At 46.9% G+C, this 25543-nt stretch overlaps 1 protein-coding gene and 1 long non-coding RNA gene across 2 annotated transcripts in view; one reads left to right on the forward strand and one right to left on the reverse strand.

Annotated features, from left to right (window-relative positions):
* Positions 1-15700, reverse strand: part of sh3gl3a (SH3-domain GRB2-like 3a) — a 32870-nt gene extending 17170 nt beyond the window's left edge. The window contains exon 1 of the mRNA XM_055661012.1: positions 15529-15700. Within this exon, the coding sequence (XP_055516987.1) occupies positions 15529-15573 (45 nt within the window). The 5' untranslated portion in view covers positions 15574-15700. The remainder of the gene's footprint in view (positions 1-15528) is intronic.
* Positions 15701-16389: 689 nt separating this feature from the next.
* LOC129712532 (uncharacterized) overlaps positions 16390-25543 on the forward strand; it is a 48191-nt gene continuing 39037 nt past the window's right edge. Inside the window, exons 1-2 of the long non-coding RNA XR_008726072.1 lie at positions 16390-16464; positions 19680-19721. This is a non-coding gene — a long non-coding RNA (uncharacterized LOC129712532). The remainder of the gene's footprint in view (positions 16465-19679; positions 19722-25543) is intronic.

A 25543-nucleotide genomic window follows, 5' to 3' on the forward strand; every position in this document is an offset into this window, starting at 1 on the left:
ATATACACCACGTTCTTGCATGCCCAGGATATCTCAGAAGATACAGATTTGTATTCCTAGAGTGCTGAGTTTGATGTTTTTTTTCACACTCCTTGCCTCTCATACTTTCAGCTGGCAGCTGATTGGGTTTCTGTTGCTAATAGGTGTTTGCTCTGCATTAAAATGTTGGGGATGCGTTTACCACCCAGCCTCATGCATCCCCTGGGAGTGAGTTTAACTGTGGATCTCTGCACAACATCACCTGAACATCTGCTAGACGAGGCCTTTGCCAGGGTAGAACTGATGCAGCTGCTCTTTGATCAGAATTCCTTGCTGTCACAAGAAAATCAGCTTCTATCATTTGTACAAAGCCCGTGATTATTGATTGAGCAGTCGGTGTCTTCCAGTTACGTACTCCGGGTGGCTAACAATTTTGTACATCAGTCAGAGAGAGTTACATATAGCTCTTAGAGCTAACGGAATCAAGGGATCAAGTAGGAACGGGGTACTGATTTTAGCTGGTAGACTCAAAATGCTGGAGAAACTCAGCGGGTCAGGCAGCATCTATGGGGAGAAGGAATTGACGATGTTTCGGGCCTCGACCCGAAACATCACATAGATGCTGCCTCATCTGCTGAGTTTCTCCAGCATTTTGTGTCTACCTTCGATTTTACCAGCATCTGCAGTTCTTTTTTAAACTACTGATTTTAGCTGATCAGAAAAAGGTACGACTCTTTGGGTGAGTACTGATGACTATAGAGGAGTCATCCCATGACAATCAAGGAATATGGGGAAAAAGCAGGAACGGGGTACTGATTGTGGATGATCTGCCATGATCATATTGAATGGCGGTGCTGGCTCGAAGTTGCAGAATGGCCTACTCCTGCATCTATTGTCTATGTTTCTATCTGCAGTTCCTTGTGTCTTGCAAAAGTCTAGGTTGATAATCAGCTGTGTGTGTGTGCCTGGATGCATGAACGATTAAGTACATGGAACAGATCCAAGCAAAGAATCACAAAAACATACAACAAACACAGGCTTGATTTATAGCGCTGAACTAAAACCTCGTATCAATTTACAGAGATAATGTCCACAGCCCCACAGCAAGTGCCATTAATCCCAACACTGCAGCAGATCATCGCAGAGGCCAGCTCCCCCTCAAGAATAAAACACCAGCAAGCAACCAGAACAATCACAGCAGCAATTATTTCAATGCTGAGCGATCTAGGAAAGCAATGAAACGGCTAATCAGTGCAGTAAAAAGCTCAGCTTGAGGGAGCGGGGAGATTGAGAAATGAAGAGTTTGTTTGGAAAGGCTGGGAATTCACGTGATACGATTCATCTCAGGTCAATGATGCTCTAGTTGGGGGCTTGGCTGAGTCCACTTTGACAGCCAGAAAACTTTGATTAGCATTGTAACATTGGCATTGGAGACATCCCCAGCGGGCATTTTATGTACATAATAATCAGGCACAATGTGACAACGAAACACAAGACTTGGGCGATCAGAAGCTTCATTGAAGGTGGAGATTTGAAGGAGAAATCAAAAATTAGAATAACCTAAAACTTTGCTGAGAGCTTTGGATAGATATCCCACAAACGAGGAGCTCCAGCTTCCTCTTGAGATGAAGGATGGACTTGGTCGCTGATGGTGGAGTAAAGGAAACGGAGGTGAATAAACTGTGGAGGAATAAAATGAGGAAAAATGTCTTTAGTCTGAGGATGGTGAATCTGTGGAATTCATTGCCACAGAAGGCTGTGGAGGCCGTCATTGGCTATTAATTCCAAAAGCCACAGAGTGCTGGAGTAACTCAGCGGGTGCAGCAGCATCTGTGGAGAACATGGATAGGTGACGTTTCACAGAGTGCTGGAGTAACTCAGCGGGTGCAGCAGCATCTGTGGAGCTAAGGAAATAGGTAACGTTTCGGCCCGAAACCCTTCAGGGTTTCGGCCCGAAACGTTACCTATTTCCAGAAGGGTTTCGGCCCGAAACGTGCCTATTTCCTTAGCTCCATAGATGCTGCTGCACCATAACTCAGTGGGTCAGGCAGCATCTGTGGAGAACACGGATAGGTGACGTTTCACAGAGTGCTGGAGTAACTCAGCGGGTCAGGCAGCATCTGCGGAGAACACGGATAGGTGACGCTTCACAGAGTGCTGGAGTAACTCAGCGGGTCAGGCAGCATCTATGGAGAACATGGATAGGTGACGTTGGATAGGTGACGTTTCAGGTCAAGACCCTTCCTCAGTCTGTGCGTTCAGCAGCATATGCAGTTCTTTGTTTCTACAATAATTCTGAAACCTATAATTAGAGTAAAAAGCATATTGCTCTTGTTCTAAGACTGAATTTTTTCCCGTATTTTTCTTTGGTAGTCCTCAATATATCAGGTTGCCTGTTACAGACTAATATTGCTCAGGAAAAAACAAATGGAACGCTGTTAATGACCCAAAACGTCACCCATTCCTTCTCTCCAGAGATGCTGCCTGTCACGCTGAGTTACTCCACCATGTTGTGTCTATCTTTATGCCCCTGTCCCACTTAGGAAACCTGAACGGGAACCTCTGGAGACTTTGCGCCCCACCCAAGGTTTCCGTGCGGTTCCCGGAGGTTGCAGGTGGTTGCCGGAGGTTGCAGGTAGTGGAAGCAGGTAGGGAGACTGACAAAAACCTCTGGGAACCGCACGGAAACCTTGGGTGGGGCGCAAAGTCTCCAGAGGTTTCCTTCCAGGTTTCCTAAGTGGGACAGGGGCATTAGTGAATTCCTGGTTCTGATGTTCTGAAGAAGGGTCTTGACCCACAAAGTCACCTATCCCTTCTCTCAAGAGATGCTGCCTGTCCCGCAGATTTACCACAGCACTTTGTGTCTATCTTCAGATTAGAATATGCGTTTTGGTCAGAACTTTGTTAAGATATTCATAAATGATGCAACAAAAACAAAACATTCCGCTGCATCAGAATGCCACTTGAACAAAGGCCTTGTCATTGTGGAAACAGTACCCGCACAAATCACTGGCACGAGGACAGATGGGTCTGTGTCTTTGAAGAGAGGATGATTCATTCTTGCACTAGGCAGCAACGTGTTACTGAAGGACTGCACAGCGCGACCTTGGGTCTCATCACCAGCTACATTCATTTGCTAAAACCATTACTTCATAAACGTGGGCAGTGAATGGCAGTGTAAACGCGGCGATTACTGTCATTACATCTGGAAAATAGGAATAGCACTTTAGAATTTAAGGAATTGATAGCGAATGGAAACGCTACAAAAATAATGATGGGAATTATTCGTGGAGAAAAAACCAATATCTTGTCAACCAGTCTCCAGCAGGTTTGAAGAAGGGCCCCGACCCGAATTGTCACCCATTCCTTCTCCCCAGAGATGCTGCCTGTCCCGCTGAGTTACTCCAGCATTTATTGTCTATCTCCAGCAAGTCCAACCATGGAAACATCTTATACAACGCTAGGACCATAGACACATGTATCTCAAGAATTTGAGGTGGCACAGTGGTAGAGTTGCTGCCTCACAGGGCGGGAATCCAGAGTTTGATCCCGACTACGGGCTGTATGTTCTCCCTGTGACCGCGTGGGTTTTCTCCGGGTGCTCTGGTTCATGAAGATAGACACAAAATGCTGGAGTGACTCTTCATAAGAGTCTGAAGAAGAGTCTCGACCCATTCCCTGCCTGTGTCCCGCTGAGACACTCCAGCATTTTGTATCTATCCGGTTTAAACCAGCATCTGCAGTTCCTTCCTACACTCTGTAGAAGATGCAACAGATCCCACAGCTTTTGTTCATGTGTCGGACTGATGTTCTTGGCCTTTGGGGCATTTGCCTCACGCTGTGACCTAAGCACAACTCTGCAGAATAAGGTGAAGTAATGAATCCTAAATTATGCTTCGAACCAAGTTTTATTACCATGAAAAATACGCAGATTATTTCATTATTGATCTACGAAAAATAAGGTAACATTTCCATTCAATTTTCGAAGGTCACAGGACAGCGACATCACTGATAGCAAACTAGTGCATTCAGGACTCCTTGTTTCCGAAAAGTAGCACAAAATAATTGAAACTAATTTTACCAAAAGATAAATCCATGGCTTTATAATTTTCTTAGAATATGACAACAGAATCTCAAATCGTTACAGTACAACATGAAGCTGTTCGGCCTGTCGAGTCTATACACAGAGTTAGTCAGCTAGCTCCTTATCTCTGCACTCTATGAGTGGCCATATAGTCTAGTTCAGTTTAGAGATACAGCTCAGAAACAGGCCCTTCGGCCCAGAATGTCCATGCTGACTATCGATCACCTGTTCACATCTGTTCTTTGCAGTGGAGAGATACGTTTTTTTGGCCTTCCATCACAGCGATGTGATGGATGTTTATGTAAAATGTAAATTATGTTGTGTCTGGGGTCTATTTGTTTGTAATGTATGGCTGCAGAAACGGCATTTCGTTTGGACCTCAAGGGGTCCAAATGACAATTAAATTGAATTAAATTAAATTATTTAAATTCTTTGTTAACCCACTTTCTCACCCACTCCATATAACCATATAACAATTACAGCACGGAAACAGGCCATCTTGGCCCTTCTAGTCCGTGCCGAACACGTATTCTCCCCTAGTCCCATACACCTGCGTTCAGACCATAACCCTCCATTCCTTTCCCGTCCATATAACTATCCAATTTATTTTTAAATGATAAAAACGAACCTGCCTCCACCACCTTCACTGGAAGCTCATTCCACACAGCCACCACTCTCTGAGTAAAGAAGTTCCCCCTCATGTTACCCCTAAACTTCAGTCCCTTAATTCTCAAGTCATGTCCCCTTGTTTGAATCTTCCCTACTCTCAGTGGGAAAAGCTTGTCCACATCAACTCTGTCTATCCCTCTCATCATTTTAAAGACCTCTATCAAGTCCCCCCTTAACCTTCTGCGCTCCAAAGAATAAAGCCCTAACTTGTTCAACCTTTCTCTGTAACTTAGTTGCTGAAACCCAGGCAACATTCTAGTAAATCTCCTCTGTACTCTCTCTATTTTGTTGACATCCTTCCTATAATTAGGCGACCAAAATTGTACACCATACTCCAGAATTGGCCTCACCAATGCCTTGTACAATTTTAACATTACATCCCAACTTCTATACTCAATGCTCTGATTTATAAAGGCCAGCACACCAAAAGCTTTCTTTACCACCCTATCTACACTCCCTACACATTAGAGGCAATTTTACACCAGAGGCCAATTTATTTTCAAACCCGCCAGTCTTTGGGAAGTGGGAGGAAACCGGAGCACCTTGAACAAACCCACGTGGTCACAGGGCGAACGTACAAACTCCGTATAGACAACACCCATAGACAGGATCGAACCCAGGTCTCTGACAACAGACAAACCTGCACACGGGGTTTGTACGTTCTCCCTGTGACCGCGTGGGTTTTCTCCAGGTGCTCCGGTTTCCTCCTACATTCGAAAGATGCGCAGGTTTGTAGGTTAATTGCAAATTGTGATCTGCCCCTTGTGTGTGGAGGGATAGTTCTAGTACACGTTGGTCGGCATGGACTCGATGGGTCGAAGGGCCTGTTTCTGCACTGTATCTCTAATATAAACTAAACTGTGTCGTTACTGTGCACAAATGTAAATGTACCTGGTAACCACGTGGAAACAAGCCATGGCTTTCCACCTGACAACATTGCTGCTGAACTGCTGATTATTTCTTATCTCTACTGGAGTGCACAGGAAAACAAAACCACGGGAATGACCAGAGATTTCTTGACAGGAAGAATGGAGCAGTTGATCTATCCACCCACATCCAGCGACTAACTCCACCAGCCTTAGACTAGTGCCTGCGGCTTCAAACAGGCGGCATGATTAACGTCCAGACCAACATCGACCCAGATGTCCAGGGAAGGCGATGGCGAGAGGCCCAGCAGCAGCCTGGAGCTCGCCTGGATCCGGTACCGCTCAGAAGACCTGGAGCGTAGACTAGATTTGGAAAGTGGAGCCAAAACCTGGCGCATCGTACACAGGATCAGTGGATTATTTCTGTGCACTTTGCTAATCGGGGATAGATATGGCAATATTCTGGATAGGTGACGTTTCACAGAGTGCTGGAGTAACTCAGCGGGTCAGGCAGCATCTGTGGAGAACATGGATAGGTGACGTTTCACAGAGTGCTGGAGTAACTCAGCGGGTCAGGCAGCATCTTTGGAGAACATGGATAGGTGACGTTTCACAGAGTGCTGGAGTAACTCAGCGGGTCAGGCAGCATCTTTGGAGAACATGGATAGGTGACGTTTCACAGAGTGCTGGAGTAACTCAGCGGGTCAGGCAGAATCTCCTGCAGCGCCGGAGACCTGAGTTCAATCCTGACTACGGGTGCTGTCTGTAGGGAGTTTGCACGTTCTCCTCGTGCCCTGCGTGGGTTTTCTCCGGGTGTTCCGGTTTCCTCCCACACTCCAAAGACGTGCAGGTCTGTAGGTTAATTGGCTTGGTAAATGTAAAAAATTGGCCCTGGTGTGTGCAGGATAGTGTTAGTGTGCGGGGATCGCTGGTCAGCACGGATCCAGTGGGCCGAAGGGCCTGTTTGCGCGCTGCAACTCTGAGCTAAACCATGGTCTGCAACATGACCTAGAATACCACCAACCCAGTGCAGATAGTCTTCAGTTCCTGAGATAAATTCCTTTCTCAAACGACTCCAGTTCCCAACACCTGTTAAATATCATCTCAGCCTATTTTAACGTCAGTGTCATATTTGATGTCAAGTTGAGTATACAGAAGGTATATTCATGCTATTTCTCTGACCATTAGTTTCCTCCTGTGTTGCATTGCCCAGTCACAGTTTAAGAATAAGGGGTCGGCCATTTAGGACTGAGATGAGGAAAAACTTTTTCACCCAGAGAGTTACGAATCTGTAGAAATCTCTGCCACAGAAGGCAGTGCAGGCCAATTCACTGGATATTTTCAAGAGAGAGCTCTTAGGGCTAACGGAATCAAGGGGTATGGGAAGAAAGCAGGAACTGGGTATTGATTCTGGATGATCAGCCATGATCATATCGAATGGCGGTGCTGGCTCGAAGGGCCGAATGGCTGATTTATGCCTTAATGACCTCACACAAAATATCAGAAAAGAGCATTGAGTAAATCTTAGAGGGGGAAGACTTTAATCATAATTGTTTGACCTTTGAAGCTGATTCATTATAAAGTCGTCAGGGCAATTTCCAAGGCAACTGATATTTTGTGGGATGTGACGATATTAAGCAGGGATGTATATTTTAATATGGAAGTCAGGAAGCAGAAGTAGACACAAAATGCTGGAGTAACTCAGCGGGTCAGGCAGCATCTCTGGAGAGAAGGAATGGGCGACATTTCGGGTCGAGACCCTTAATGCTGCAGTTATGCCCCTGTTCCACTTAGAAAACCTGAACGGAAACCTCTGGAGACTTTGTGCCCCACCCAAGGTTTCCGTGCGGTTCCCGGAGCTTTTTGTCAGTCTCCCTACCTGCTTCCACTACCTGCAACCTCTGGCAACCACCTACAACCTCTGGGAACCGCACGGAAACCTGGGTAGGGCGCAAAGTCTCCAGAGGTTTCCGTTCAGGTTTCCTAAGTGGGACAAGGGCATAACTCAGCGGGTGAGGCAGCATCTCTGGAGAGAAGGAATGAACAACATTGCCCATTCCTCCTCTCCAAAGATGCTGCCTCACCCACTGAATTACCCCAGCATTATGTGTCTACCTTTGATTTAAGCCAGCATCTGCAGTTCTTTCATATACCAAAGTCAGCTTGGTGTACGTTTAAAGAGAATGATTAATGGTGAACATTATGAAGGCAGAATACCAACTAAAATCTTCAACAGGAAGTGTAAATACATAGAAAAGGTTCAAAAGTTCAACAGAAGAAGTAGACAAAAGGAAGTGGTTGATAAAATATGCCAGGGAGGGTGTGAGTGACAGCTGCTTATCGCCACAATGTGGTGGCGATGGGTGGATCAATGTTTTTTGCCAATGTTTGGGTTTACTGAATTGTTTAAATATTATATTCGAGTCTTAACACAGTTTGTGTGAAATTCTGCAGCGTAGCCTGATAAACAATGTGAGAATTACTGAGCAAACAGATATTTGCAACACAATCCTTGAAAATATAAGCAAGGAACTGAGGAATTATTTACCATTTATATTTGAGAGAATAGGATACTGATTTTTGAAGGAAAAAATTCAATAAAGCTACACATATAAGATGTATAGGTTTGTAGGTTATTTGGCTTGGTATAATTGTAAATTGTCCCTCGTGTGTGTGGGATAGTACTCGTCTGTGGGGATTGCTGGTCGGTGTGGACTCGGTGGGCCGAAGGGCCTGTTTCCGTGCTATACCCTGTGCAATAGGGAACTACCCAGTAGGATTCTTGGATGAAACTGTCTCAAGACCAAGGCATCTTTTGGCTCACACAGGCCATTCAGGCCATTTTGCTTCTGCTAGCCCCTTGAAAGAAGTTAGTCTGGACCCGTAACATTCCCACTGGCATGCACACTCGATACCTTCTCCTAGTTTTATCCAATTGCATTTAACCGATTCCTAGACAATTCACTTCCCCTCCACATGGTCCACTCCAGATCATCACAGCTCACAGGTTCAAGTTGCAAGTTGGTACCGTCATTCACCTGGCACTTCTTCCAACCTCAAATACATTTATTTAGTTTAGTTTCGTTTAGAGATACTGAGCAGAAACATGTCGTTCGGCCCACCGAGTCCGCACCGACCAGCGATCCACGCACACTAACACGATCCCACACATACACTTGGCACAATTTTACAATTATACCAAGCCAATTAACCTACAAGCCCGTACGTCTTTGGAGTGTGGGGGGAAACCGAATGCCTCGGAGAAAGCCCACACTGTCACAGGGAGAACGTACAAAGTCCGTACAGACAGCGCCCATAGTCGGGATCGGACCTGGGTCTCTGGCGCTGTGAGGCAACAACTGTACCACTGCGACACCAAGACGCCGACTAATGGCTTTGTTTATTTATTGGTTTGTTTGTGTTTTGAATTAATGATATTTTTCAGCGTGTGGATGTTGCTGGCAAGGGCCCGTGTCCATGTCCTTCCCTAGTTGCCCTTGAGAGGGACGGGGGTGGCAAGTTGCCCTATTCAAGCAGGGCAGCCCATCTGTTGCGAGGGCGCTCCAAGGTTTATGCCCAGTGTGGCGTTCGCAGATCGGGATGCCAAATAACATGCATGGGAAACATAGAAACATAAAAATTAGGTGCAGGAGTAGAGGCCATTCGGCCCTTCGAGCCTGCACCGCCATTCAATATGATCATGGCTGATCATCCAACTCAGTATCCCGTACCTGCCTTCTCTCCATACCCTCTGATCCCCTTAGCCACAAGGGCCACATCTAACTCCCTCTTAAATATACCCAATGAACTGGCCTCAACTACCCTCTGTGGCAGAGAGTTCCAGAGACTCACCACTCTCTGTGTGAAAAAAGTTCTTCTCATCTCGGTTTTAAAGGATTTCCCCCTTATCCTTAAGCTGTGACCCCTTGTCCTGGACTTCCCCAACATCGGGAGCAATCTTCCTGCATCTAGCCTGTCCAACCCCTTAAGAATTTTGTAAGTTTCTATAAGAATATCCAGGTGAGATTCCACACCACCTGCTCACAATGTTTCACCCGGGGAACACCGTAACGCTGGTCCAGTGATGACTTTGACGAATACTTCACGAAGCAAGGAGCATCCTGGAGGTCTGCACGCTGGTTTTAAATAACTGCAAACAAATAATAATCGGAAGGAACTGCAGACTCTGGGTCCAGCTGTAGATGCTGGAGTAATTCAGCGGGACAGGCAGTATCTCTGGAGAGAAGGAATGGGTGATGTTTTTGGGTCGGTTTGGTTTATACATTTGCAGACGATGGAATAATTGGTGGCGATGGCTGTAGTAACGATGTCTGTCAAAGGATGCAGCAGGAAATAGATTGGTTACCGATATAGATAGTGAAATGGTAGATGGAATTTGATCCGGGCAAATGTGAAGTGTTGCTCGTTGGAGGCCAAATGTATGGGGAAGGTATACAGGACACCAAACTGCGTTGATGTAACACAGTAATGTTCAGATCCATGGAACTAGCAACACACTTACTTCAGTTTAGTTTATTGTCACGTGTACCGAGGTACAGTAAAACACTTTTGTCAGTCAGTGGAAAGACAATACATGATTACAATCGATCCATTTACAGTGTATAGATACTTGTAAATAGAGTGGTAAATTCTGCTCGCCTTCATCAGTCAGGACATTGAGTATGAAAGATGCAATGTCATGCTTACTTTAGTTTAGTTTCAAGAAACAAGCACGTCAACAGGCCCTTCGGCCCACCGAGTCCGTACCGACCAGCGATCCCCGTACACTAACACTACCCTACACACACTAGGGACAATTTACACACACACCAAGCCTATTAACCTACAAACCTGCACGTCTTTGGACTGTGGGAGGAAACCGAAGATCTTGGAGAAAACCCGCGCAGGTCACAGGGAGAACGTGCAAACTCCGTACAGACAGCACCCATAGTCAGGATCGAACCAGTGTTTCTGGTGTTGCAAGTGCGTTAAGGCAGCAACTCTACTGCTGCACCACCACGACGGCCCATGTTGTAGCTCTATAAAACTTTGGTTAGTTCTGATCATCACATTATAGGAAAGGTGGATGTTCACATCCACTCCCTGCACACTAGGGCCAATTTACAGAGGCCAATTAACCTACAAACCTGCACGTCTTTGGGATGCGGGAGGAAACTGGAGCACCCGGAGAAAACCCACAGTGAGTATGTTCAAGCTCCACACAGACCGCACCCGAGGTCAGGATCGAACCTGGGTCCCAGCCGCTGTGAGGCACCAAACTTTACTGCTGCATCTCTGCACCTCCCCTACTTGCCTTTCATTTTCCTCCCAATTTATTTCCCACCCATGTTCAGCACATACATTGTGGGCCGAAGGGCCTGTTGCTATGCTGTACTGTTCGAGGTCCACACTTGCCTCCTATTTGAAACACATTAGTTATTCATAGCAGGATTGAGGAATGCAAACTAAAACTCCAATATCTCACTGCCCTTGAACTAAAGAACTGCCAACCATTCAATTGTATATAAAGAAAAAACATTGCAAACTCATCATATTTTTCAATAGAAAGGTGGCCTTTGTAAAAGAAGCCTATTCTGATATATGTAAAAAAACCCACAAAGGGGTGGCTTGTGGCTTATGAAGATGTAATACATGTTCATTAAAGTGTAGAAACAGGCCCTTCGGCCCAACTTTCCCACAGCGACCAGCATGCCCCATCTACATTATCAAAAGGAATTGGTGTAGAATTAGGCCATTCGGCCCATCAAGTCCTCCATTCAATCATGGCTAATCTAACTCTCCCTCCTTACCCCATTCTCCTGTCTTCTCCCCATAACCTTTGACAACTGTACTAATCAAGAATCTATCTATCTCTGCCTTAAAAATATCCACCGACTTGGCCTCCACAGCTGTCTGTGGCAATGAATTCCACAGATTCCACAGAAATCTCTCTCCATCTCCCTCCTCAAAGAACATCCTTTAATTCTGAGGCTGTGACCTCTGGTCCTAGACTCTCCCACTAATGGAAACATCCTCTCCACATCCACTCAATCCAAGCCTTTCACTATTCTGTATTTTTCAAGGTACATACATTTAGTTGTCACATGTACCAGTTGGTACAGTGAAATATGTGGTCACCATACAGCTATAGAAATAAAAGAACACAACACACGATAGGCTCCAACGCTGCTGATATCTCCTGGACAGACAACACGACAGCGGTCATCAAGAAGGCTCAGCAGCGGCTGCACTTCCTGAGGGTCCTCAGGAAGCACAACCTGGACTCTAACCTGCTGCTGACCTTCTACCGCTCGTCCATCGAGAGCCTGCTGACATACTGCATTACATCACGGTATGGCAGCTGCACCATGGCAGACAGGGAGAGGCTTCAGAGGGTAACTAGGACAGCGCAGAAGATCATTGGTTGCCCTCTACCCTCCCTGATGGATATCTACACCTCCCGCTGCCTTAGCAGGGCAAAGAATATCATCAAAGACAGCTCCCATCCTGCGTTTGGACTGTTCGACCTGCTGCCCTCTGGAAGGCGCTATAGGTGCATCAAATCTAGGACAAATAGACTCAGGAATAGTTGTTTTCCGAAAATTATAACTACTCTAAATTCAAACATGCACTGACTTCACAGCCCAACACCCGGACTTCCATCTGTATATATGTATATAACGCCGCAGAATTGTGCACCTATCCCCCCCCCCCTTCTCCCTTTTGTTTTTGTTTTCTGTTTCTTGTTTTTTGTACTAAATTATATGTATGCACTGAGTACAAGCAGCTTTTAATTTCATTGTACATGTATAGTGACAATAAATGGCATATCATATCTATATCTATAAACATCCCCACACAGCAGAATCACATTTTCCCACTGTGAGGGAAGGCACCAAAGTCAGTCTCTTCCTCTAATGTTCCCCAATGTTCACCCGTGGTCGGGGCCTCCCGAGCCCTCCGCAGTCGCCGCTACGGGCGGCCCGGTGTTCAGGCCCACTCGCGGGGATGATGGGACTCCGACATCGGAACGGGAGAACAATTTCATCGGCTTGGACCTCTGAATCGGCCACTTCCTACCGGAGTACGCGGCTCCCGGAGTCCACAAGCCGCGCCGGGCGGAGATTCACGCTGGCGGCCCTCGGCATAGAGATCCCAGGACTCCGCGATGTTGAAGTCAGCGCCGCCCGTGCTGGGAGCTCTACGAACCACAGCTCCGTGATGTTGATGCTGCAGGCCCAACACTCAATTAGGTCCTCCCTCATCCTTCTAAACTCCAGCGAGTACAGGCCCAGTGCCGACAAACGCTCATCATAGGTTAACCCACTCACTCCTGGGATCATTCTTGTAGACCTCTTCCATGCCGACCTGCCTGCATTTGGCCCAGATCCCTCCAAGACTTTTGTATCCATGTACCTGTCCAAATGTCTCTAAAACGTTGGGATATTATTGACAGAAACATTCCCGATCAGGGCTCAGTTCCCATGGTAATTGATGCATTACATTGATCACAACAACATTAACTTCACTGCTTCAAAAATTCTCCATCCACACTTTTGACTAATTTTGCTTTACCTACCAGTAATATTACTTGAGCCTCTTTCAGACAGCTTGTCATGTCCTCTCCTTTAACTATTGAACAAGTCCAAATACAACAGCGAGAACGGAGAACGTTTGCAGCAAATTCCTGATTTTAAAATCCATCAATCGGTCTCAACTAAACCAATGGAGCAGCTTTTGACCCATCCTTCATGCATAAGATTTATGTTTCAATCTGTGTGTGTGGCAGTGTGTGTGTGTGTGTGGCAGTGTGTATGTGTGTGTGTGTGTGTGTGTGTGTATGTGGTTATGTGTGTATGTGTGCATATGTATGTATGTGTGTATGTGCGTGTGTATGTGCGTGTGCATGTCAACGTGTGTGTGCATGTGTATGTGCGTGTGTACAGTGCATTCAGAAAGTATTCCGACCCCTTCACTTTTTCCACATTTTGTTACATTACAGCCCTATTTTAAAATGGATTAAATTCACTTTTTGTAATCGTCAATCTACACACAATATCCCAGAATGAAGAAGCAAAAACAGGTGTTTAGGATTTTTTGCAAAGTAATTAAAAATAAATAACTGAAATATCACATTTACATAAGTATTCAGACCCTTTGCTATGACACTCAAAATTGAGCTTAGGTTCATCCTGTTTCCACTGATTATCCTTGAGATGTTTCTACAACTTGATTGGAGTCCACCAGTGGTAAATTAAATTGATTGGACATGATTTGGAAAGGCAACACCTGTCTATATAGGGTGATTTCACCAAAGGTCAAATGAGCGTAGATCCCCCCTCACGTGACCGAAAATTTTAACTGGAGGACATATGTCAGATCGGTACATGTAAGTGAATGGGGAAACACGCACTTTCCCACCCGTTAAAAACATGGAATACGGCCGATTTTTGAGCTGAAATTTTCTGTGCTAGTCGGGGTGACCGTGAAGCACAGCGACCTAAATTTTCAGGCAAAAAAAAAGATAGAAAGTGAGGTAATTACAAGAGGGAACTGAAGGTAGAAAGCAGCGGAAGTGAACAGCTGACATTTGCCGTGGAGATTTTAAGATCCAAAATATCGGGAATTATCGCGTTTACGCGCTGAATTTCATCAAAAGTAAGTTAATAATGCCTTACTTTTGATGAAATTCAGCGCGTAAACGCGATAATTCAGGATATTTTGGATCTTTAAATCTCCACGGCAAATGTCAGCTGTTCACTTCCGCTGTTTTTCACCTTCAGTTCCCTCTTGTAATTACCTCACTTTCTATCTCTTTTTTTGCCTGAAAATTTAGGTCGCTGTGCTTCACGGTCACCCCGACTAGCACAGAAAATTTCAGCTAAAAAATCGGCCGTTTTCCATGTTTTTAACGGGTGGGAAAGTGCGTGTTTCCCCATTCACTTACATGTACCGATCTGACATATGTCCTCCAGTTAAAATTTTCGGTCACGTGAGGGGGGATCTACGCTCATTTGACATTTGGTGAAATCACCCTATAAGGTCCCACAGTTGACAGTGCATGTCAGAGCAAAAACCAAGCCATGAAGACGAAGGAATTATCCTCAGACCTAACATAACGGGTGCACACATGTTACACGTGAGCAGTGCGCTGCACGGCGCATGGACTCGCACAGTAAATGCAGGAGCAAGAAGCTGGAACTTTGGCCTGCATGGGGAGTGGCGGACATGACAATGCACATGGGCTCCCACATGGGCAAGGCTCCAATCCCCCCACCCCCAGGCAAGACTCCTCCCCCCCGGGCAAGGCTCCTCCCCCCCCGGGCAAGGCTCCTCCCCCCCCGGCAAGGCTCCTCCCCCCCGGGCAAGGCCCCCCCCCCCCGGGCAAGGCTCCTCCCCCCCGGACAAGGCTCCTCCCCCCCCAGGACAAGGCCCCTCCTCCCCGGGCAAGGCTCCTCCTTCCCTCCGCCCTCACGGCCACATGAAGCCAGGACCCCGGGGACAGGGCTGTATCGATTTACAGTTATATGAAGTCATTTGGAATTTGGAGGAAAAAATATGAGTTCTCAGCGAAGTAAATGCTTGCGTGTTGGTTTGTTCTCATTCCCCGGCCGTGGAACAGTTACCGGGGGCAGAGCCGTGGACGGAGCGCTGCTCCCCCTCCCCTCCCCCCCCTCCCCACCACCACCCCCCCTCCCCTCCCCTTCTCCCCCTCCTCCCTCCCCTCTCCTCTCCTCTCCTCTCCTCCCCTCCCCTCCACTCCCCCCCCCCTCTCCCTCTCCTCTCCCCCCCCTCCCCTCCCCCCCCTCCCTCCCCCCCCCTCCCTCTCCCCCCCCTCCCCTACCCCTCTCCCCTTCTCCCTACTCTCCCTCCTCTCTCTCCCCCCCCCCCCCCCCCTCCCTGCCCTATTCGTGTGCGGGCGTCTCCTACCTGGCTGGCTTTATGGAATTGCTTCTTGAAGCCGGCCACCGACATGCTGATCTGCTGGCGAGCGGGGAGGGGGGGAGGGAGCCTCGGTGTCCCCTTGGGGCGGCTGCAAGATGGACCATCAATGGACCGCGGCCGCGGCGCCGCCTGCTCAGGGCAGCGAGCCCGCTGGATACAGTCACACTGGATACAGTGACTCGCTACAGTGGCGGGCTGTCACCGACACATTGTATCACTCGCTCACTGGCCGCTGCCGCTGTCACTCCGACTCACACACACACGACATCCCACCCCCCTGGCGTAAAGACGCCCCTATTACTCCCTCCCTCTCCCCCTCCCCCTCTCTATTCCCCCCCCCCCCTCTCCTCCCTCCCCCCCCTCTCCCTCCCCCCTCTCTCCCTCCCTCTCTCTCCCCCTCTCCCCCCCCTCCCCCCCTTCTTCTCTCCCCCCTCTCTCCCCCTCCCTCTCCCTCCCTCTGCCCCCTTCCTAACCTCCCCCCCTCCTCCTCCTCCTCCCCCCCCCTTCTCCCCCCCCCCCTCCTCCTCCTCCCCCCTCCTTCCCCCCTCGCCCCCCCTCCTCTCCCCTCCTCTCTCTGTCTCCCTCCCCTCCCCCTCCTCCCCCTGCCCCCCTCCCCCCCCCCCTCCTCTCCCCCCCTCCCTCCCCCCCCCCTCCTTCTCCTCCTCCTCTCCCTCCCTCCTCCTCCCTCCCCCCTCTCTCCTCCCTCTCCCTCTCCCTCCTCCCATTCTCTCTCCCTACTCTCCTCACTCAACTCCACCCTCAACTCTCCACTCCACCCTCCCCATTTCCCCCCTCCCCGCTCTCCTCCTATCCCACCCACAATCCCTTCCTTCCCCCTCATCCCCCTCCATGGAGAACCATGTGGGGGTTAATGAGGAAAACATACCTTGGTGAAAGATGGGATGTGGTCAGGTGAAGCAGGTAAGACCCATGTCTCTACATAACAGAGCAGGAAGTCAGTTCTCTCGGGTAGATGAGTCTAGCTTTAAGTTAATCTTGAGTCAAAATGCTGGAGTAACTCAGCTGGACAGGCAGCATCTCTGGATAGAAAGAAAGGGTGACATTTGTGGGAGAGAAGGGCCAAATGGCCTCCTGTACCTATTTTATATGTTTCAATCATGGCTGATTTATCTTTCCTCCTAACCTCATTCCCCTGCCTTCTCCCCATAACCACTGACGCCTGCACTGATCAAGAATCAAGGACCAGCTCTTCTAAGCGGAGTAGAGTGTTGGGAGAGTTAATTTAGCTTGTATTCAATAGTTTGGACATTTGCCAGGAGTATTACTGAGGAGGGGAAGGGGGGAGGGGGACACTTGAAACTGTGCTGTTTTAGTTAATGAGGCAGTGAACTGAACCTGTGTCAGTCCTCTCTGAGATTCCATTTGCTCTGCTCAAAAGAAGAAGTGGAGAGTTTTCTTTTGTATCCCGGCGAACATTCATCCCTCGACCAACAGTTGGAAGAGCTGACCTGGTGATATATATTGTCTCCGTTGTGGTGTGTTGGTCTCCCACTACATTACAGGCACGTAGCAAGTAGTCGCCTGTAAAAATGTTTGGGGGAGTGAAGGAGGTCGAGAGACCGTCCCTGCATATGCAAGGCTTTCTCTATTCCCTAGTAACAGGAAAGCAGTCTGTGCTTGGTGATTCATCATTCCAGCCCCCACTAACAGTGGCTTCAATTCTCACCGAAGTGCTGGGGTAACTCAGCGGGACAGGCAGCATCTCTCGATGGAAGGAATGGGTGACGATTCGAGTCGAGAGGGTCTCATCCCGAAACGTCACACACTCCTTCTCTCCAGAGATGCTGCCTGTCCCGCTGAGTTACTCCAGCACATTGTGTCTTATATCTTCATTGTGAACTTACATTTGCAGTTCCTTCCGATACACTACCTTTCTCACTCTCCACTTTGCCTCTGGTTATTTCACTGCCTTATATCCTGAGCTATTAATTGACTGATGCCGAGAGAGGTTGATTACTTTTTGTGATGGATGGATATTAAGTGTACTCATTGGTAAACAACCTTAATTTAGTTTAAGTTTAGTTTAGAGATACAACAAGGAATCAGGCCCTTCGGCCCACCGAGTCCGTGCCGACCACCGCTCCCCACGCACTAACACTATCCTACACACACTAGGGACAATTTACAATTATACCAAGCCAATTAACCTACAAACCTGTACATCTTTGGAGTGTGGGAGGAAACCGGAGCACCCAGAGAAAACCCACGCGGTCACAGGGAGAACATACAAACGCCATACAGACAGCAGGATCGAACCCGGGTCTCTGGCGCTGTGAGGCAGCAACTCAACCCTTGTGCCATCCTCAAATTTTATCGTCAAATGCCCTGAAGTTCTTACTCAGCAGCAGCACAACAGATATGTTAACGCAGAACTCTGTAAACACCATCATAAACGACTGTAAGTGGTGGAACTCAGTACATATACATCCATTGAACGACGTGTGTGTGTGTGTGTGTGTGTGTGTGTGTGTGTGTGTGTGTGTGTGTGTGTGTGTGTGTGTGTGTGTGTGTGTGTGTGTGTGTGTGTGTGTGTGTGTGTGTGTGTGTGTGTGTGTGTGTGTGTGTGTGTGTGTGTGTGTGTGTGTGTGTGTGTGTGTGTGTGTGTGTGTGTGTGTGTGTGTGTGTGTGTGTGTGTGTGTGTGTGTGTGTGTGTGTGTGTGTGTGTGTGTGTCCCCCAAGGTTCCTTCATGTCTTGAAATGCTTTTTCAAGGCCGAGGGATAATGTAAGCTATCTCAGCACTTCAATCATCTCATTCCCTTGCAAATGCCTGTTACTTAAAGAAGGCACCTGCTTTATGATACGATAGAATTTTATTTATCCCAGGAGGGAAATTGATCTGCCAACAGTCATAGAAACACAAAAAATACTTGAAACATGAAATTAAAGTGACGAGTGGAAAGGATTGTGGATGTGTAAAGATTGGGGGGGTCAGGGTTGTACCCCACAACAGAGGGGGGAGGAGTTGTACAGTTTGATAGCCACAGGGAAGAACTGTAGCACCTTCCAATAGCAGAGCCACGTTTAGGCTATGCTGCAGCTCAAAGCACTTGTAAATCTTACTTAAAGCTACAAGTGTTGGATATTTTAAGGGATTTAAAATTCACTTCCCCGATGTTTATTTTTTCACTTAACTTTGCATTCTAGTGCTGGGGTTTGTTAACATGTGATCTCAAATTACTGCACTTCAAGGTGACTGAACGCATAGAGAAGGGTGCAAAGTAGTTAGCATCTTATCTTGGGTGCAGCAGCATCTATGGAGCGAAGGAAATAGGCAACGTTTCAGCCCGAAACCCTTCCGGGTTTCAGCCCGAAACGTCGCCTATTTCCTTCAAGGGTTTCATCCCGAAACGTTGCCTATTTCCCTCGCTCCATAGATGCTGCTGCACCCGCTGAGTTTCTCCAGCATTTATGTCTACCTTCGATTTTCCAGCATCTGCAGTTCCTTCTTAAACACTAGCATCTTATCTTGTTCACTGTACCAGCATTCTGCAAGTTGTTATCAAGTTGTGTGACCTTTTGCTGTCCGTGGTTGGGTGAGAATACACTGTTCCTCTTAAGTTGACGCACACATTCGACACACTGAGAGAATCTAGTCTTCTACACTTGTGTCGTATGACACAGAAAATCTGCTCGTTGGTCAAGGACATTTGATATAACTGAAACAAGTTAACTTAATCGTGTATAAAATAATTTGTTGGATGACTTGAAGCCAGCATTGCATCTTGAGTTTGAGGTTTTTGAGATTAGCTTATTGTCCCGTGTACCGAGGTACAATGCAAAGCTAGTCACAAAATGTTGGAGTAACTCAGCGGGACAGTCTAAAGAAGGCCCTCGGCCCGAAACATCACCCATTCCTTCTCTCCAGAGATGCTGCCTGTCCCGCTGAGTCACTCCAGCATTTTGTGTCTTTCTTCAGTGTAATCCAGCATCTGCAGTTCCTTTTTCACACATACAGTGAAAAGCTTTTGTTGTGTGCTAACCAGTCATTGGTGCTGTGCTCTAAGTATTTTCTCATTAAAATCTCTCTGATGGATTGTAATCTGCGATAGTGATTTGATTGCTTTTTGTTGTCAAAGTGATGAATTAGAATTCTGTATTTGGTCTTTTTATTTAGGATGAAAGGAAGGAAGAAAGATGGGGCAAGATCAGAGAATGTGTAAGTATACTTCAGGAACATTGCCGGGAAAAATTCCTAGTACTGTGTCTATGCTTGTCAGTAGTTGCAATGAATATAAATGTTTTCACAATGTGTATAAAACCATGTGAGGAATAGATCGGGTAGACGCACAGTCTCCTGACCAGAGGACATAGGTTTAAGGTGAAGGGGGAGTGATTTAATAGGAATCTGTGGGGTAACTTTTTCACACAAAGGGTGGTGGGTGTATGGAGCGAGCTGCCGGAGGAGGTAGTTGAGGCAGGGACTATCCCAACATTTAAGAAATATTTAAATAGGTACATGGATAGGACAGGTTTGGGGGGGGGATATGGGAAAATGCAGGCAGGTGGGACTAGTGTAGATGTGACATGTAGGTCAGTGTGGGCATGTTGGGCAGAGGGACCTGTTTCCACGCTGTATCTCTAACCTAAACAAAACTAAACTAAACGGAACTAAATGTTTTTTTTGCATAAAGTGCAACCTGCAGCAGACTGTAAATGTGAGTCTATTAAAAAATGTTTACACTGAGATTGATTGACTTTCGTTGATAATAATTTCTAGTCGTAGAGATCAAACCTTTGTAAGTCATTTTCAATTCTGGCCGACAGTCACATATAGTTTATTGAGAGTGCGATCATTTTTAGAAACCACATATTTTTATTTAAAGCATCCCTCAAGCTCTCTGAAAAAGCTTGCAGGAAACCCGATATTAGAGAATATTTATGAAGTCATTCTTTCCACTGATGGACTTCGTAAAAACACTTGTGTTTTTTGTTTGCATGGCGAATGAGGCAGAACCGAATCTCGGTCCCCCTGGGGGTGCTGTTTTTGACACAATACAACTTTATGAAGAAGTCAAAGTAGAAAATGCAACACAGAAACAAGCCACAAAGCCCAATCATTCTAAGCCAGCCAACAATGAACCAGAGACAGACACAAAAAGCTGGAGTAACTCAGCAGGACAGGCAGAGGAGAAGAAATGGTGGCGTTCCTTGAGCATTGTCTGCTTTGATCAATTGTTTTCACACCTTACATTCTCTTTGTACCCTTCCATATCTCCAGTTTCCCTCTCCCCTGACTCTCAGTCTGAATAAGGGCCTCGACCCAAAACATCACTCATTTCTTCTCTCCAGAGATGCTGCCTGTCCCGCTGAGTTACTCCAGCTTTTTGTGTCTATCTTTGGTGAGAACTAGCATCGATAGTTCCTTCCTACACACTCTAAGCCAGTGTATAACCACCACATGCATGTCTTCACCACCCCCCCTCATCTAACCCATTAGAACCATTTATTCATCTGATGCTCTATTAAATCCTTTAAAGTATTCTTTTCAGTTATTCTCCAAGGTAGTAATATATTTCTCATATTAGTTTCTGAGGCACAAAGTTTTACTTGAATATCCTATTTGATATTTTGGTGACAATTTCCTTCTGATGGCCTGAAGTTTTACTCTTCCCTAAAAGTCTAAAACCTTGAGTCTTAGTCCAGTCACAGCGCATGGAAAAATGCCCTTCTGCCCAGCATGCCCACGCCAACCAAGATGCCCCATCTACTCTAATCCCACCTGCCATATCCTTCTAAACCTGTCCTACCCATGTAGTGGTACCCAGAGTGGTGAATCTCTGGAACTCTCTGCCACAGAAGGTAGTTGAGGCCACAGTTCGTTGGCTATATTTAAGAGGGAGTTAGATGTGGCCCTTGTGGCTAAAGAGATCAGAGTATATGGAAAAAAGGCAGGTACAGGATACTGAGTTGGATGATCAACCATGATCATATTGAATGGCGGTGCAGGCTCGAAGGGCCGAATGGCCTACTCCTGCACCTATTTTCTATGTTTCTATGTTTCTATGTACCTGTCCTCTCCATATACCTGCCCTCTCCATATACCTGCCCTCTCCATATACCTGTTCTATCCATGTACCTGTCCTATCCATCCATGTACCTGTCCTATCCATGTACCTGTCCTATCCATGTACCTGTCCTATCCATGTACCTGTCCTATCCATGTACCTGTCCTATCCATGTACCTGTCCTATCCATGTACCTGTCCTATCCATGTACCTGTCCTCTTCATATACCTGCCCCCTCCATGTACCTGTCCCATCCATGTACCTGTCCCCTCCATGTACCTGTCCCCTCCATGTACCTGTCCCCTCCATGTACCTGTCCCATCCATGTACCTGTCCCATCCATGTGCCTGTCCCATCCATGTGCCTGTCCCATCCATGTGCCTGTCCCATCCATGTGCCTGTCCCATCCATGTACCTGTCCCATCCATGTACCTGTCCCATCCATGTGCCTGTCCCATCCATGTACCTGTCCCATCCATGTACCCGTCCTATCCATGCACCCGTCCTATCCATGCACCCGTCCTATCCATGTGCCTATCCCATCCATGTACCTGTCCCATCCATGTACCCGTCCTATCCATGTACCCGTCCTATCCATGCACCTGTCCTATCCATGCACCTGTCCTATCCATGCACCCGTCCTATCCATGTACCTGTCCTATCCATGTACCTGTCCTATCCATGTACCTGTCCTATCCATGTACCTGTCCTATCCAAAAGTAAATTTTGCCCCAAACGTATGATGAGTGTTAGAGTCTGTAACCATCGATGGGCAAGACACAATGGTCAACCTGAGGACTACCTTCAGCAACAGATTGTATCCACCAAGATGCAGCACAGAAAGCCACAGGAGATCCTTTTTCCCTGTGGCTATCAAACTGTACAACTCCTCCCCCTTCTGTCGTGGGGGGTAGACTGATTTCCCTCCCCCCCCAATTCTGACCAGCGATCCCCGCACATCAACAATAGGGATGATTTACAATGTTACCAATGCCAATTAACATACAAACCAGCACGTCTTTGGAGTGAGGGAGGAAAAGCGGAGCTCTCGGAGAAAACCCACGCAGTCACAGGGAGAAGGTACAAACTCCGTACAGACAGCAACCGTAGTCGGGATCCAAACCGGGTCTCTGGCGCTGTGAGGCAGCAACTCTACCGCTGCGCCACGGTGATGACTCTTCTGCCTGATTGGATAATGAAGTGATCCTGATTTTTAATAAGTGCAACTTAGAAGACAGTATCGTTCTTCAGAATTCTAGTTCTTTTGATGGAGGTAAATGAAGGGACTGAGCGTTCAGTAGTGGTGACGAAGGTGACACATTGCCCCTTGATCCTCCTCTGCAGTGTGAACTTCACCGATGAATCATGAACCAAAGGGTAGCTGGGACATTCCGTTTCTTGAAAACAAAAGAACAATTACCACCTACAGCAGGACAATATCTCTGCAATTTCTCTACAATGAGTGGGTTTATGAACTCATTGCATGTTGCGGGTGCTATTTTAAGCTTCCTTTCGAGATGAATTGCAATTAGTGACAATTACAACAGGAGAAGCCAATTGTTACAAACCTATCCACTGCAGCAATTCAGCTGTATAGGAAGGAACTGCAGATGCTGGTTTAATCCGAAGATAGACACTAAAAAGCTGGAGTAACTCTGTGGGACAAGCAGCATCTCTGGAGAGAAGGAGTGGACGACGTTTCGGGTCTAAAGAAGGGTCTCGACCCGAAACGTCACCCATTCCTTCTCTCCAGAGATGCTGCCTGTGTCATTGTCACTCCAGCTTTTTGTGTGTATCTGCAGTAATTCAGCTGTAAGTTGTTTTTTTTTGCATTGTCAGCTTTGCTTACACCTCATTGACAGCACAGTCACATTGAAGTTGACAAGACATAGGCAGCATTCAGACATATGTGCTTTATGCAATATAACAGCAGCCTATTCTGCACTTTGCAATGTTTCATAAGCAGCAGTTCCTCTTTGATGGGAGCTAACAGCGTGAGGCTTCTACCCAAGTTCTCATTTCTGGAAAGGAAGTGGTTTATTTTAGATAGACACAAAAAGCTGGAGTAACTCAGCGGGACAGGCAGCATCTCTGGAGAGAAGGAATGGGTGACGTTTCGGGTCGAGGCCCTCCTTCAGACCTCTCCAACTTTTCGTGTCTCATCTTTGGTTTGGGTGTCCTGGTTTTGATACTGTTTTTAAGCTGATATCACCACCTGCTGGTTTTGTGTGAAGTTCCACATTTCTAGCAATCGCGTGTTACACAACTCTGGCCCATCTCTACCCCCCCTGCACACTACAAACTCCTTATTCCCAGCGCAGTTTACCCTTTGCATATAAATCTGAGAACAAGCTTCCTTTCATCTCTGGAAATTAATGCTTCAACTGAAAGTAAACAAAAAATGCTGGAGAAACTCAGCGGGTGAGGCAGCATCTCGGGAGAAAAGGAATAGGCGATGTTTTGGGTTGAGACCCTTCTTCAGACTGATGTCGAGGGGGTGGGGGTGAGAAAAAAGAAAGGAAGAGGCGGGGACAGTAATCTTTGTGGGAGAGCTGGGAAGGGGAAGGAAAGGAGGGAGAAAGCAGGGACTACCTGAAATTAGAGAAGTCAATGTTCATACCGCTGGGGTGGAAACTACCCAAGCATAATATGAGGTGTTGTTCCTCCAATTTGTGCTGGTCGTCACTCTGACTGTTATTTTATTCCATTCTGAATGTTCTTTCCAGACATACAACACTTAAACAATGTTTAAAAAAAAAACAATATGTAAGGTAAAAATGCTGGAGTAACTCAACGGGCCAGGCAGCATCTGTGGAGAGAAGGATTAGGTAAAAACAATGGGTAAACAATTATAGGTACAAAACAATGCTTGCCATATTGACAGATATAGCGGCACGATGGCGCAGCAGTAGAGTTGCTGCCTTACAGCGCTTGCAGCGCTGGGTTTGATCCCGACTACTGGTGCTGTCTGTGCAGAGTTTGTACGTTTTCCCTGTGACCGCGCGGGTTTTTTCCGATATCTTTGGTTTCCTCTCACACGTCAAAGACGTGCAGGTTTGTAGGTTAATTGGCTTGGGTTTGTATACTTGGTATCAGTGTAAATTGTCCCTAGTGTGTGTAGGCTTGTGTTAATGTGCGGGGATCGCTGGTCGGTACGGACTCGGTGGGCCGAAGGGCCTGTTTCCGCGATGTATCTCTAAACTAAAGTAAACTAAATATTGACTTGAATGTCAAGATATCTTCTTTAAATCTTTTTTTTTTTATGTTATTATGCCAATACACTTCCTAGCATGATGTCAATATGATTAAGAGGGCTTTTTTAATTTTCTGGGTCTTTTAAGAAAGATGTGGATTCCCACGCAGGTACTGTTTCAAAGAGGAATGAGTTACACAGGGGATGGTGGACTATTTAAGTTGTGTGTCTGCCTGACATGTGTCTACTGATAAAGTCCACTCACACAGTTCCTCTTCCTCTCTCCACACCTTCACTGCCCCTGGGCACACATGGTCCCACTGGCCATTATTTCCTTGATGATTCAGGTTCCTCCCACATAAATGTCAGGGCTGAGGGAGAGGCCTGATTAGTGAATACAACTCCATTTCAATGGCCACATTGGGCCCAACAATGCCCCACATCAATGCCTCAATGCTTGCCACTATTTTTCTCTGAGAACGGTATTGCGAAATGTCACCTGATCCGGTTCTCAGCAGTAGAGTGTGCAGAGGGTAGAGTTACGCTTGCAGCGCCAGGGTTGGTCCGAACCTACCACGGGTGCTGTCTGTGCAGAGTTTGTACGCTCTCCCTGTGACCCCGTGAGTTTTCTCCGGGAGCTCTGGTTTCCTCCCACACTCCAAAGACATGCAGGTTTGTAGGTTATATGGCTAGGTATAATTGTAAATTGTCCCTAGTGTGTAGGGTAGTGCTAGTATAGAGGTGATTGCTGGTCGGCATGGACTCGATGGGCCGAAAGGT

Source organism: Leucoraja erinacea, chromosome 33 (genome assembly GCF_028641065.1).
Source record: "Leucoraja erinacea ecotype New England chromosome 33, Leri_hhj_1, whole genome shotgun sequence".
Lineage (NCBI taxonomy): Eukaryota > Metazoa > Chordata > Chondrichthyes > Rajiformes > Rajidae > Leucoraja > Leucoraja erinaceus.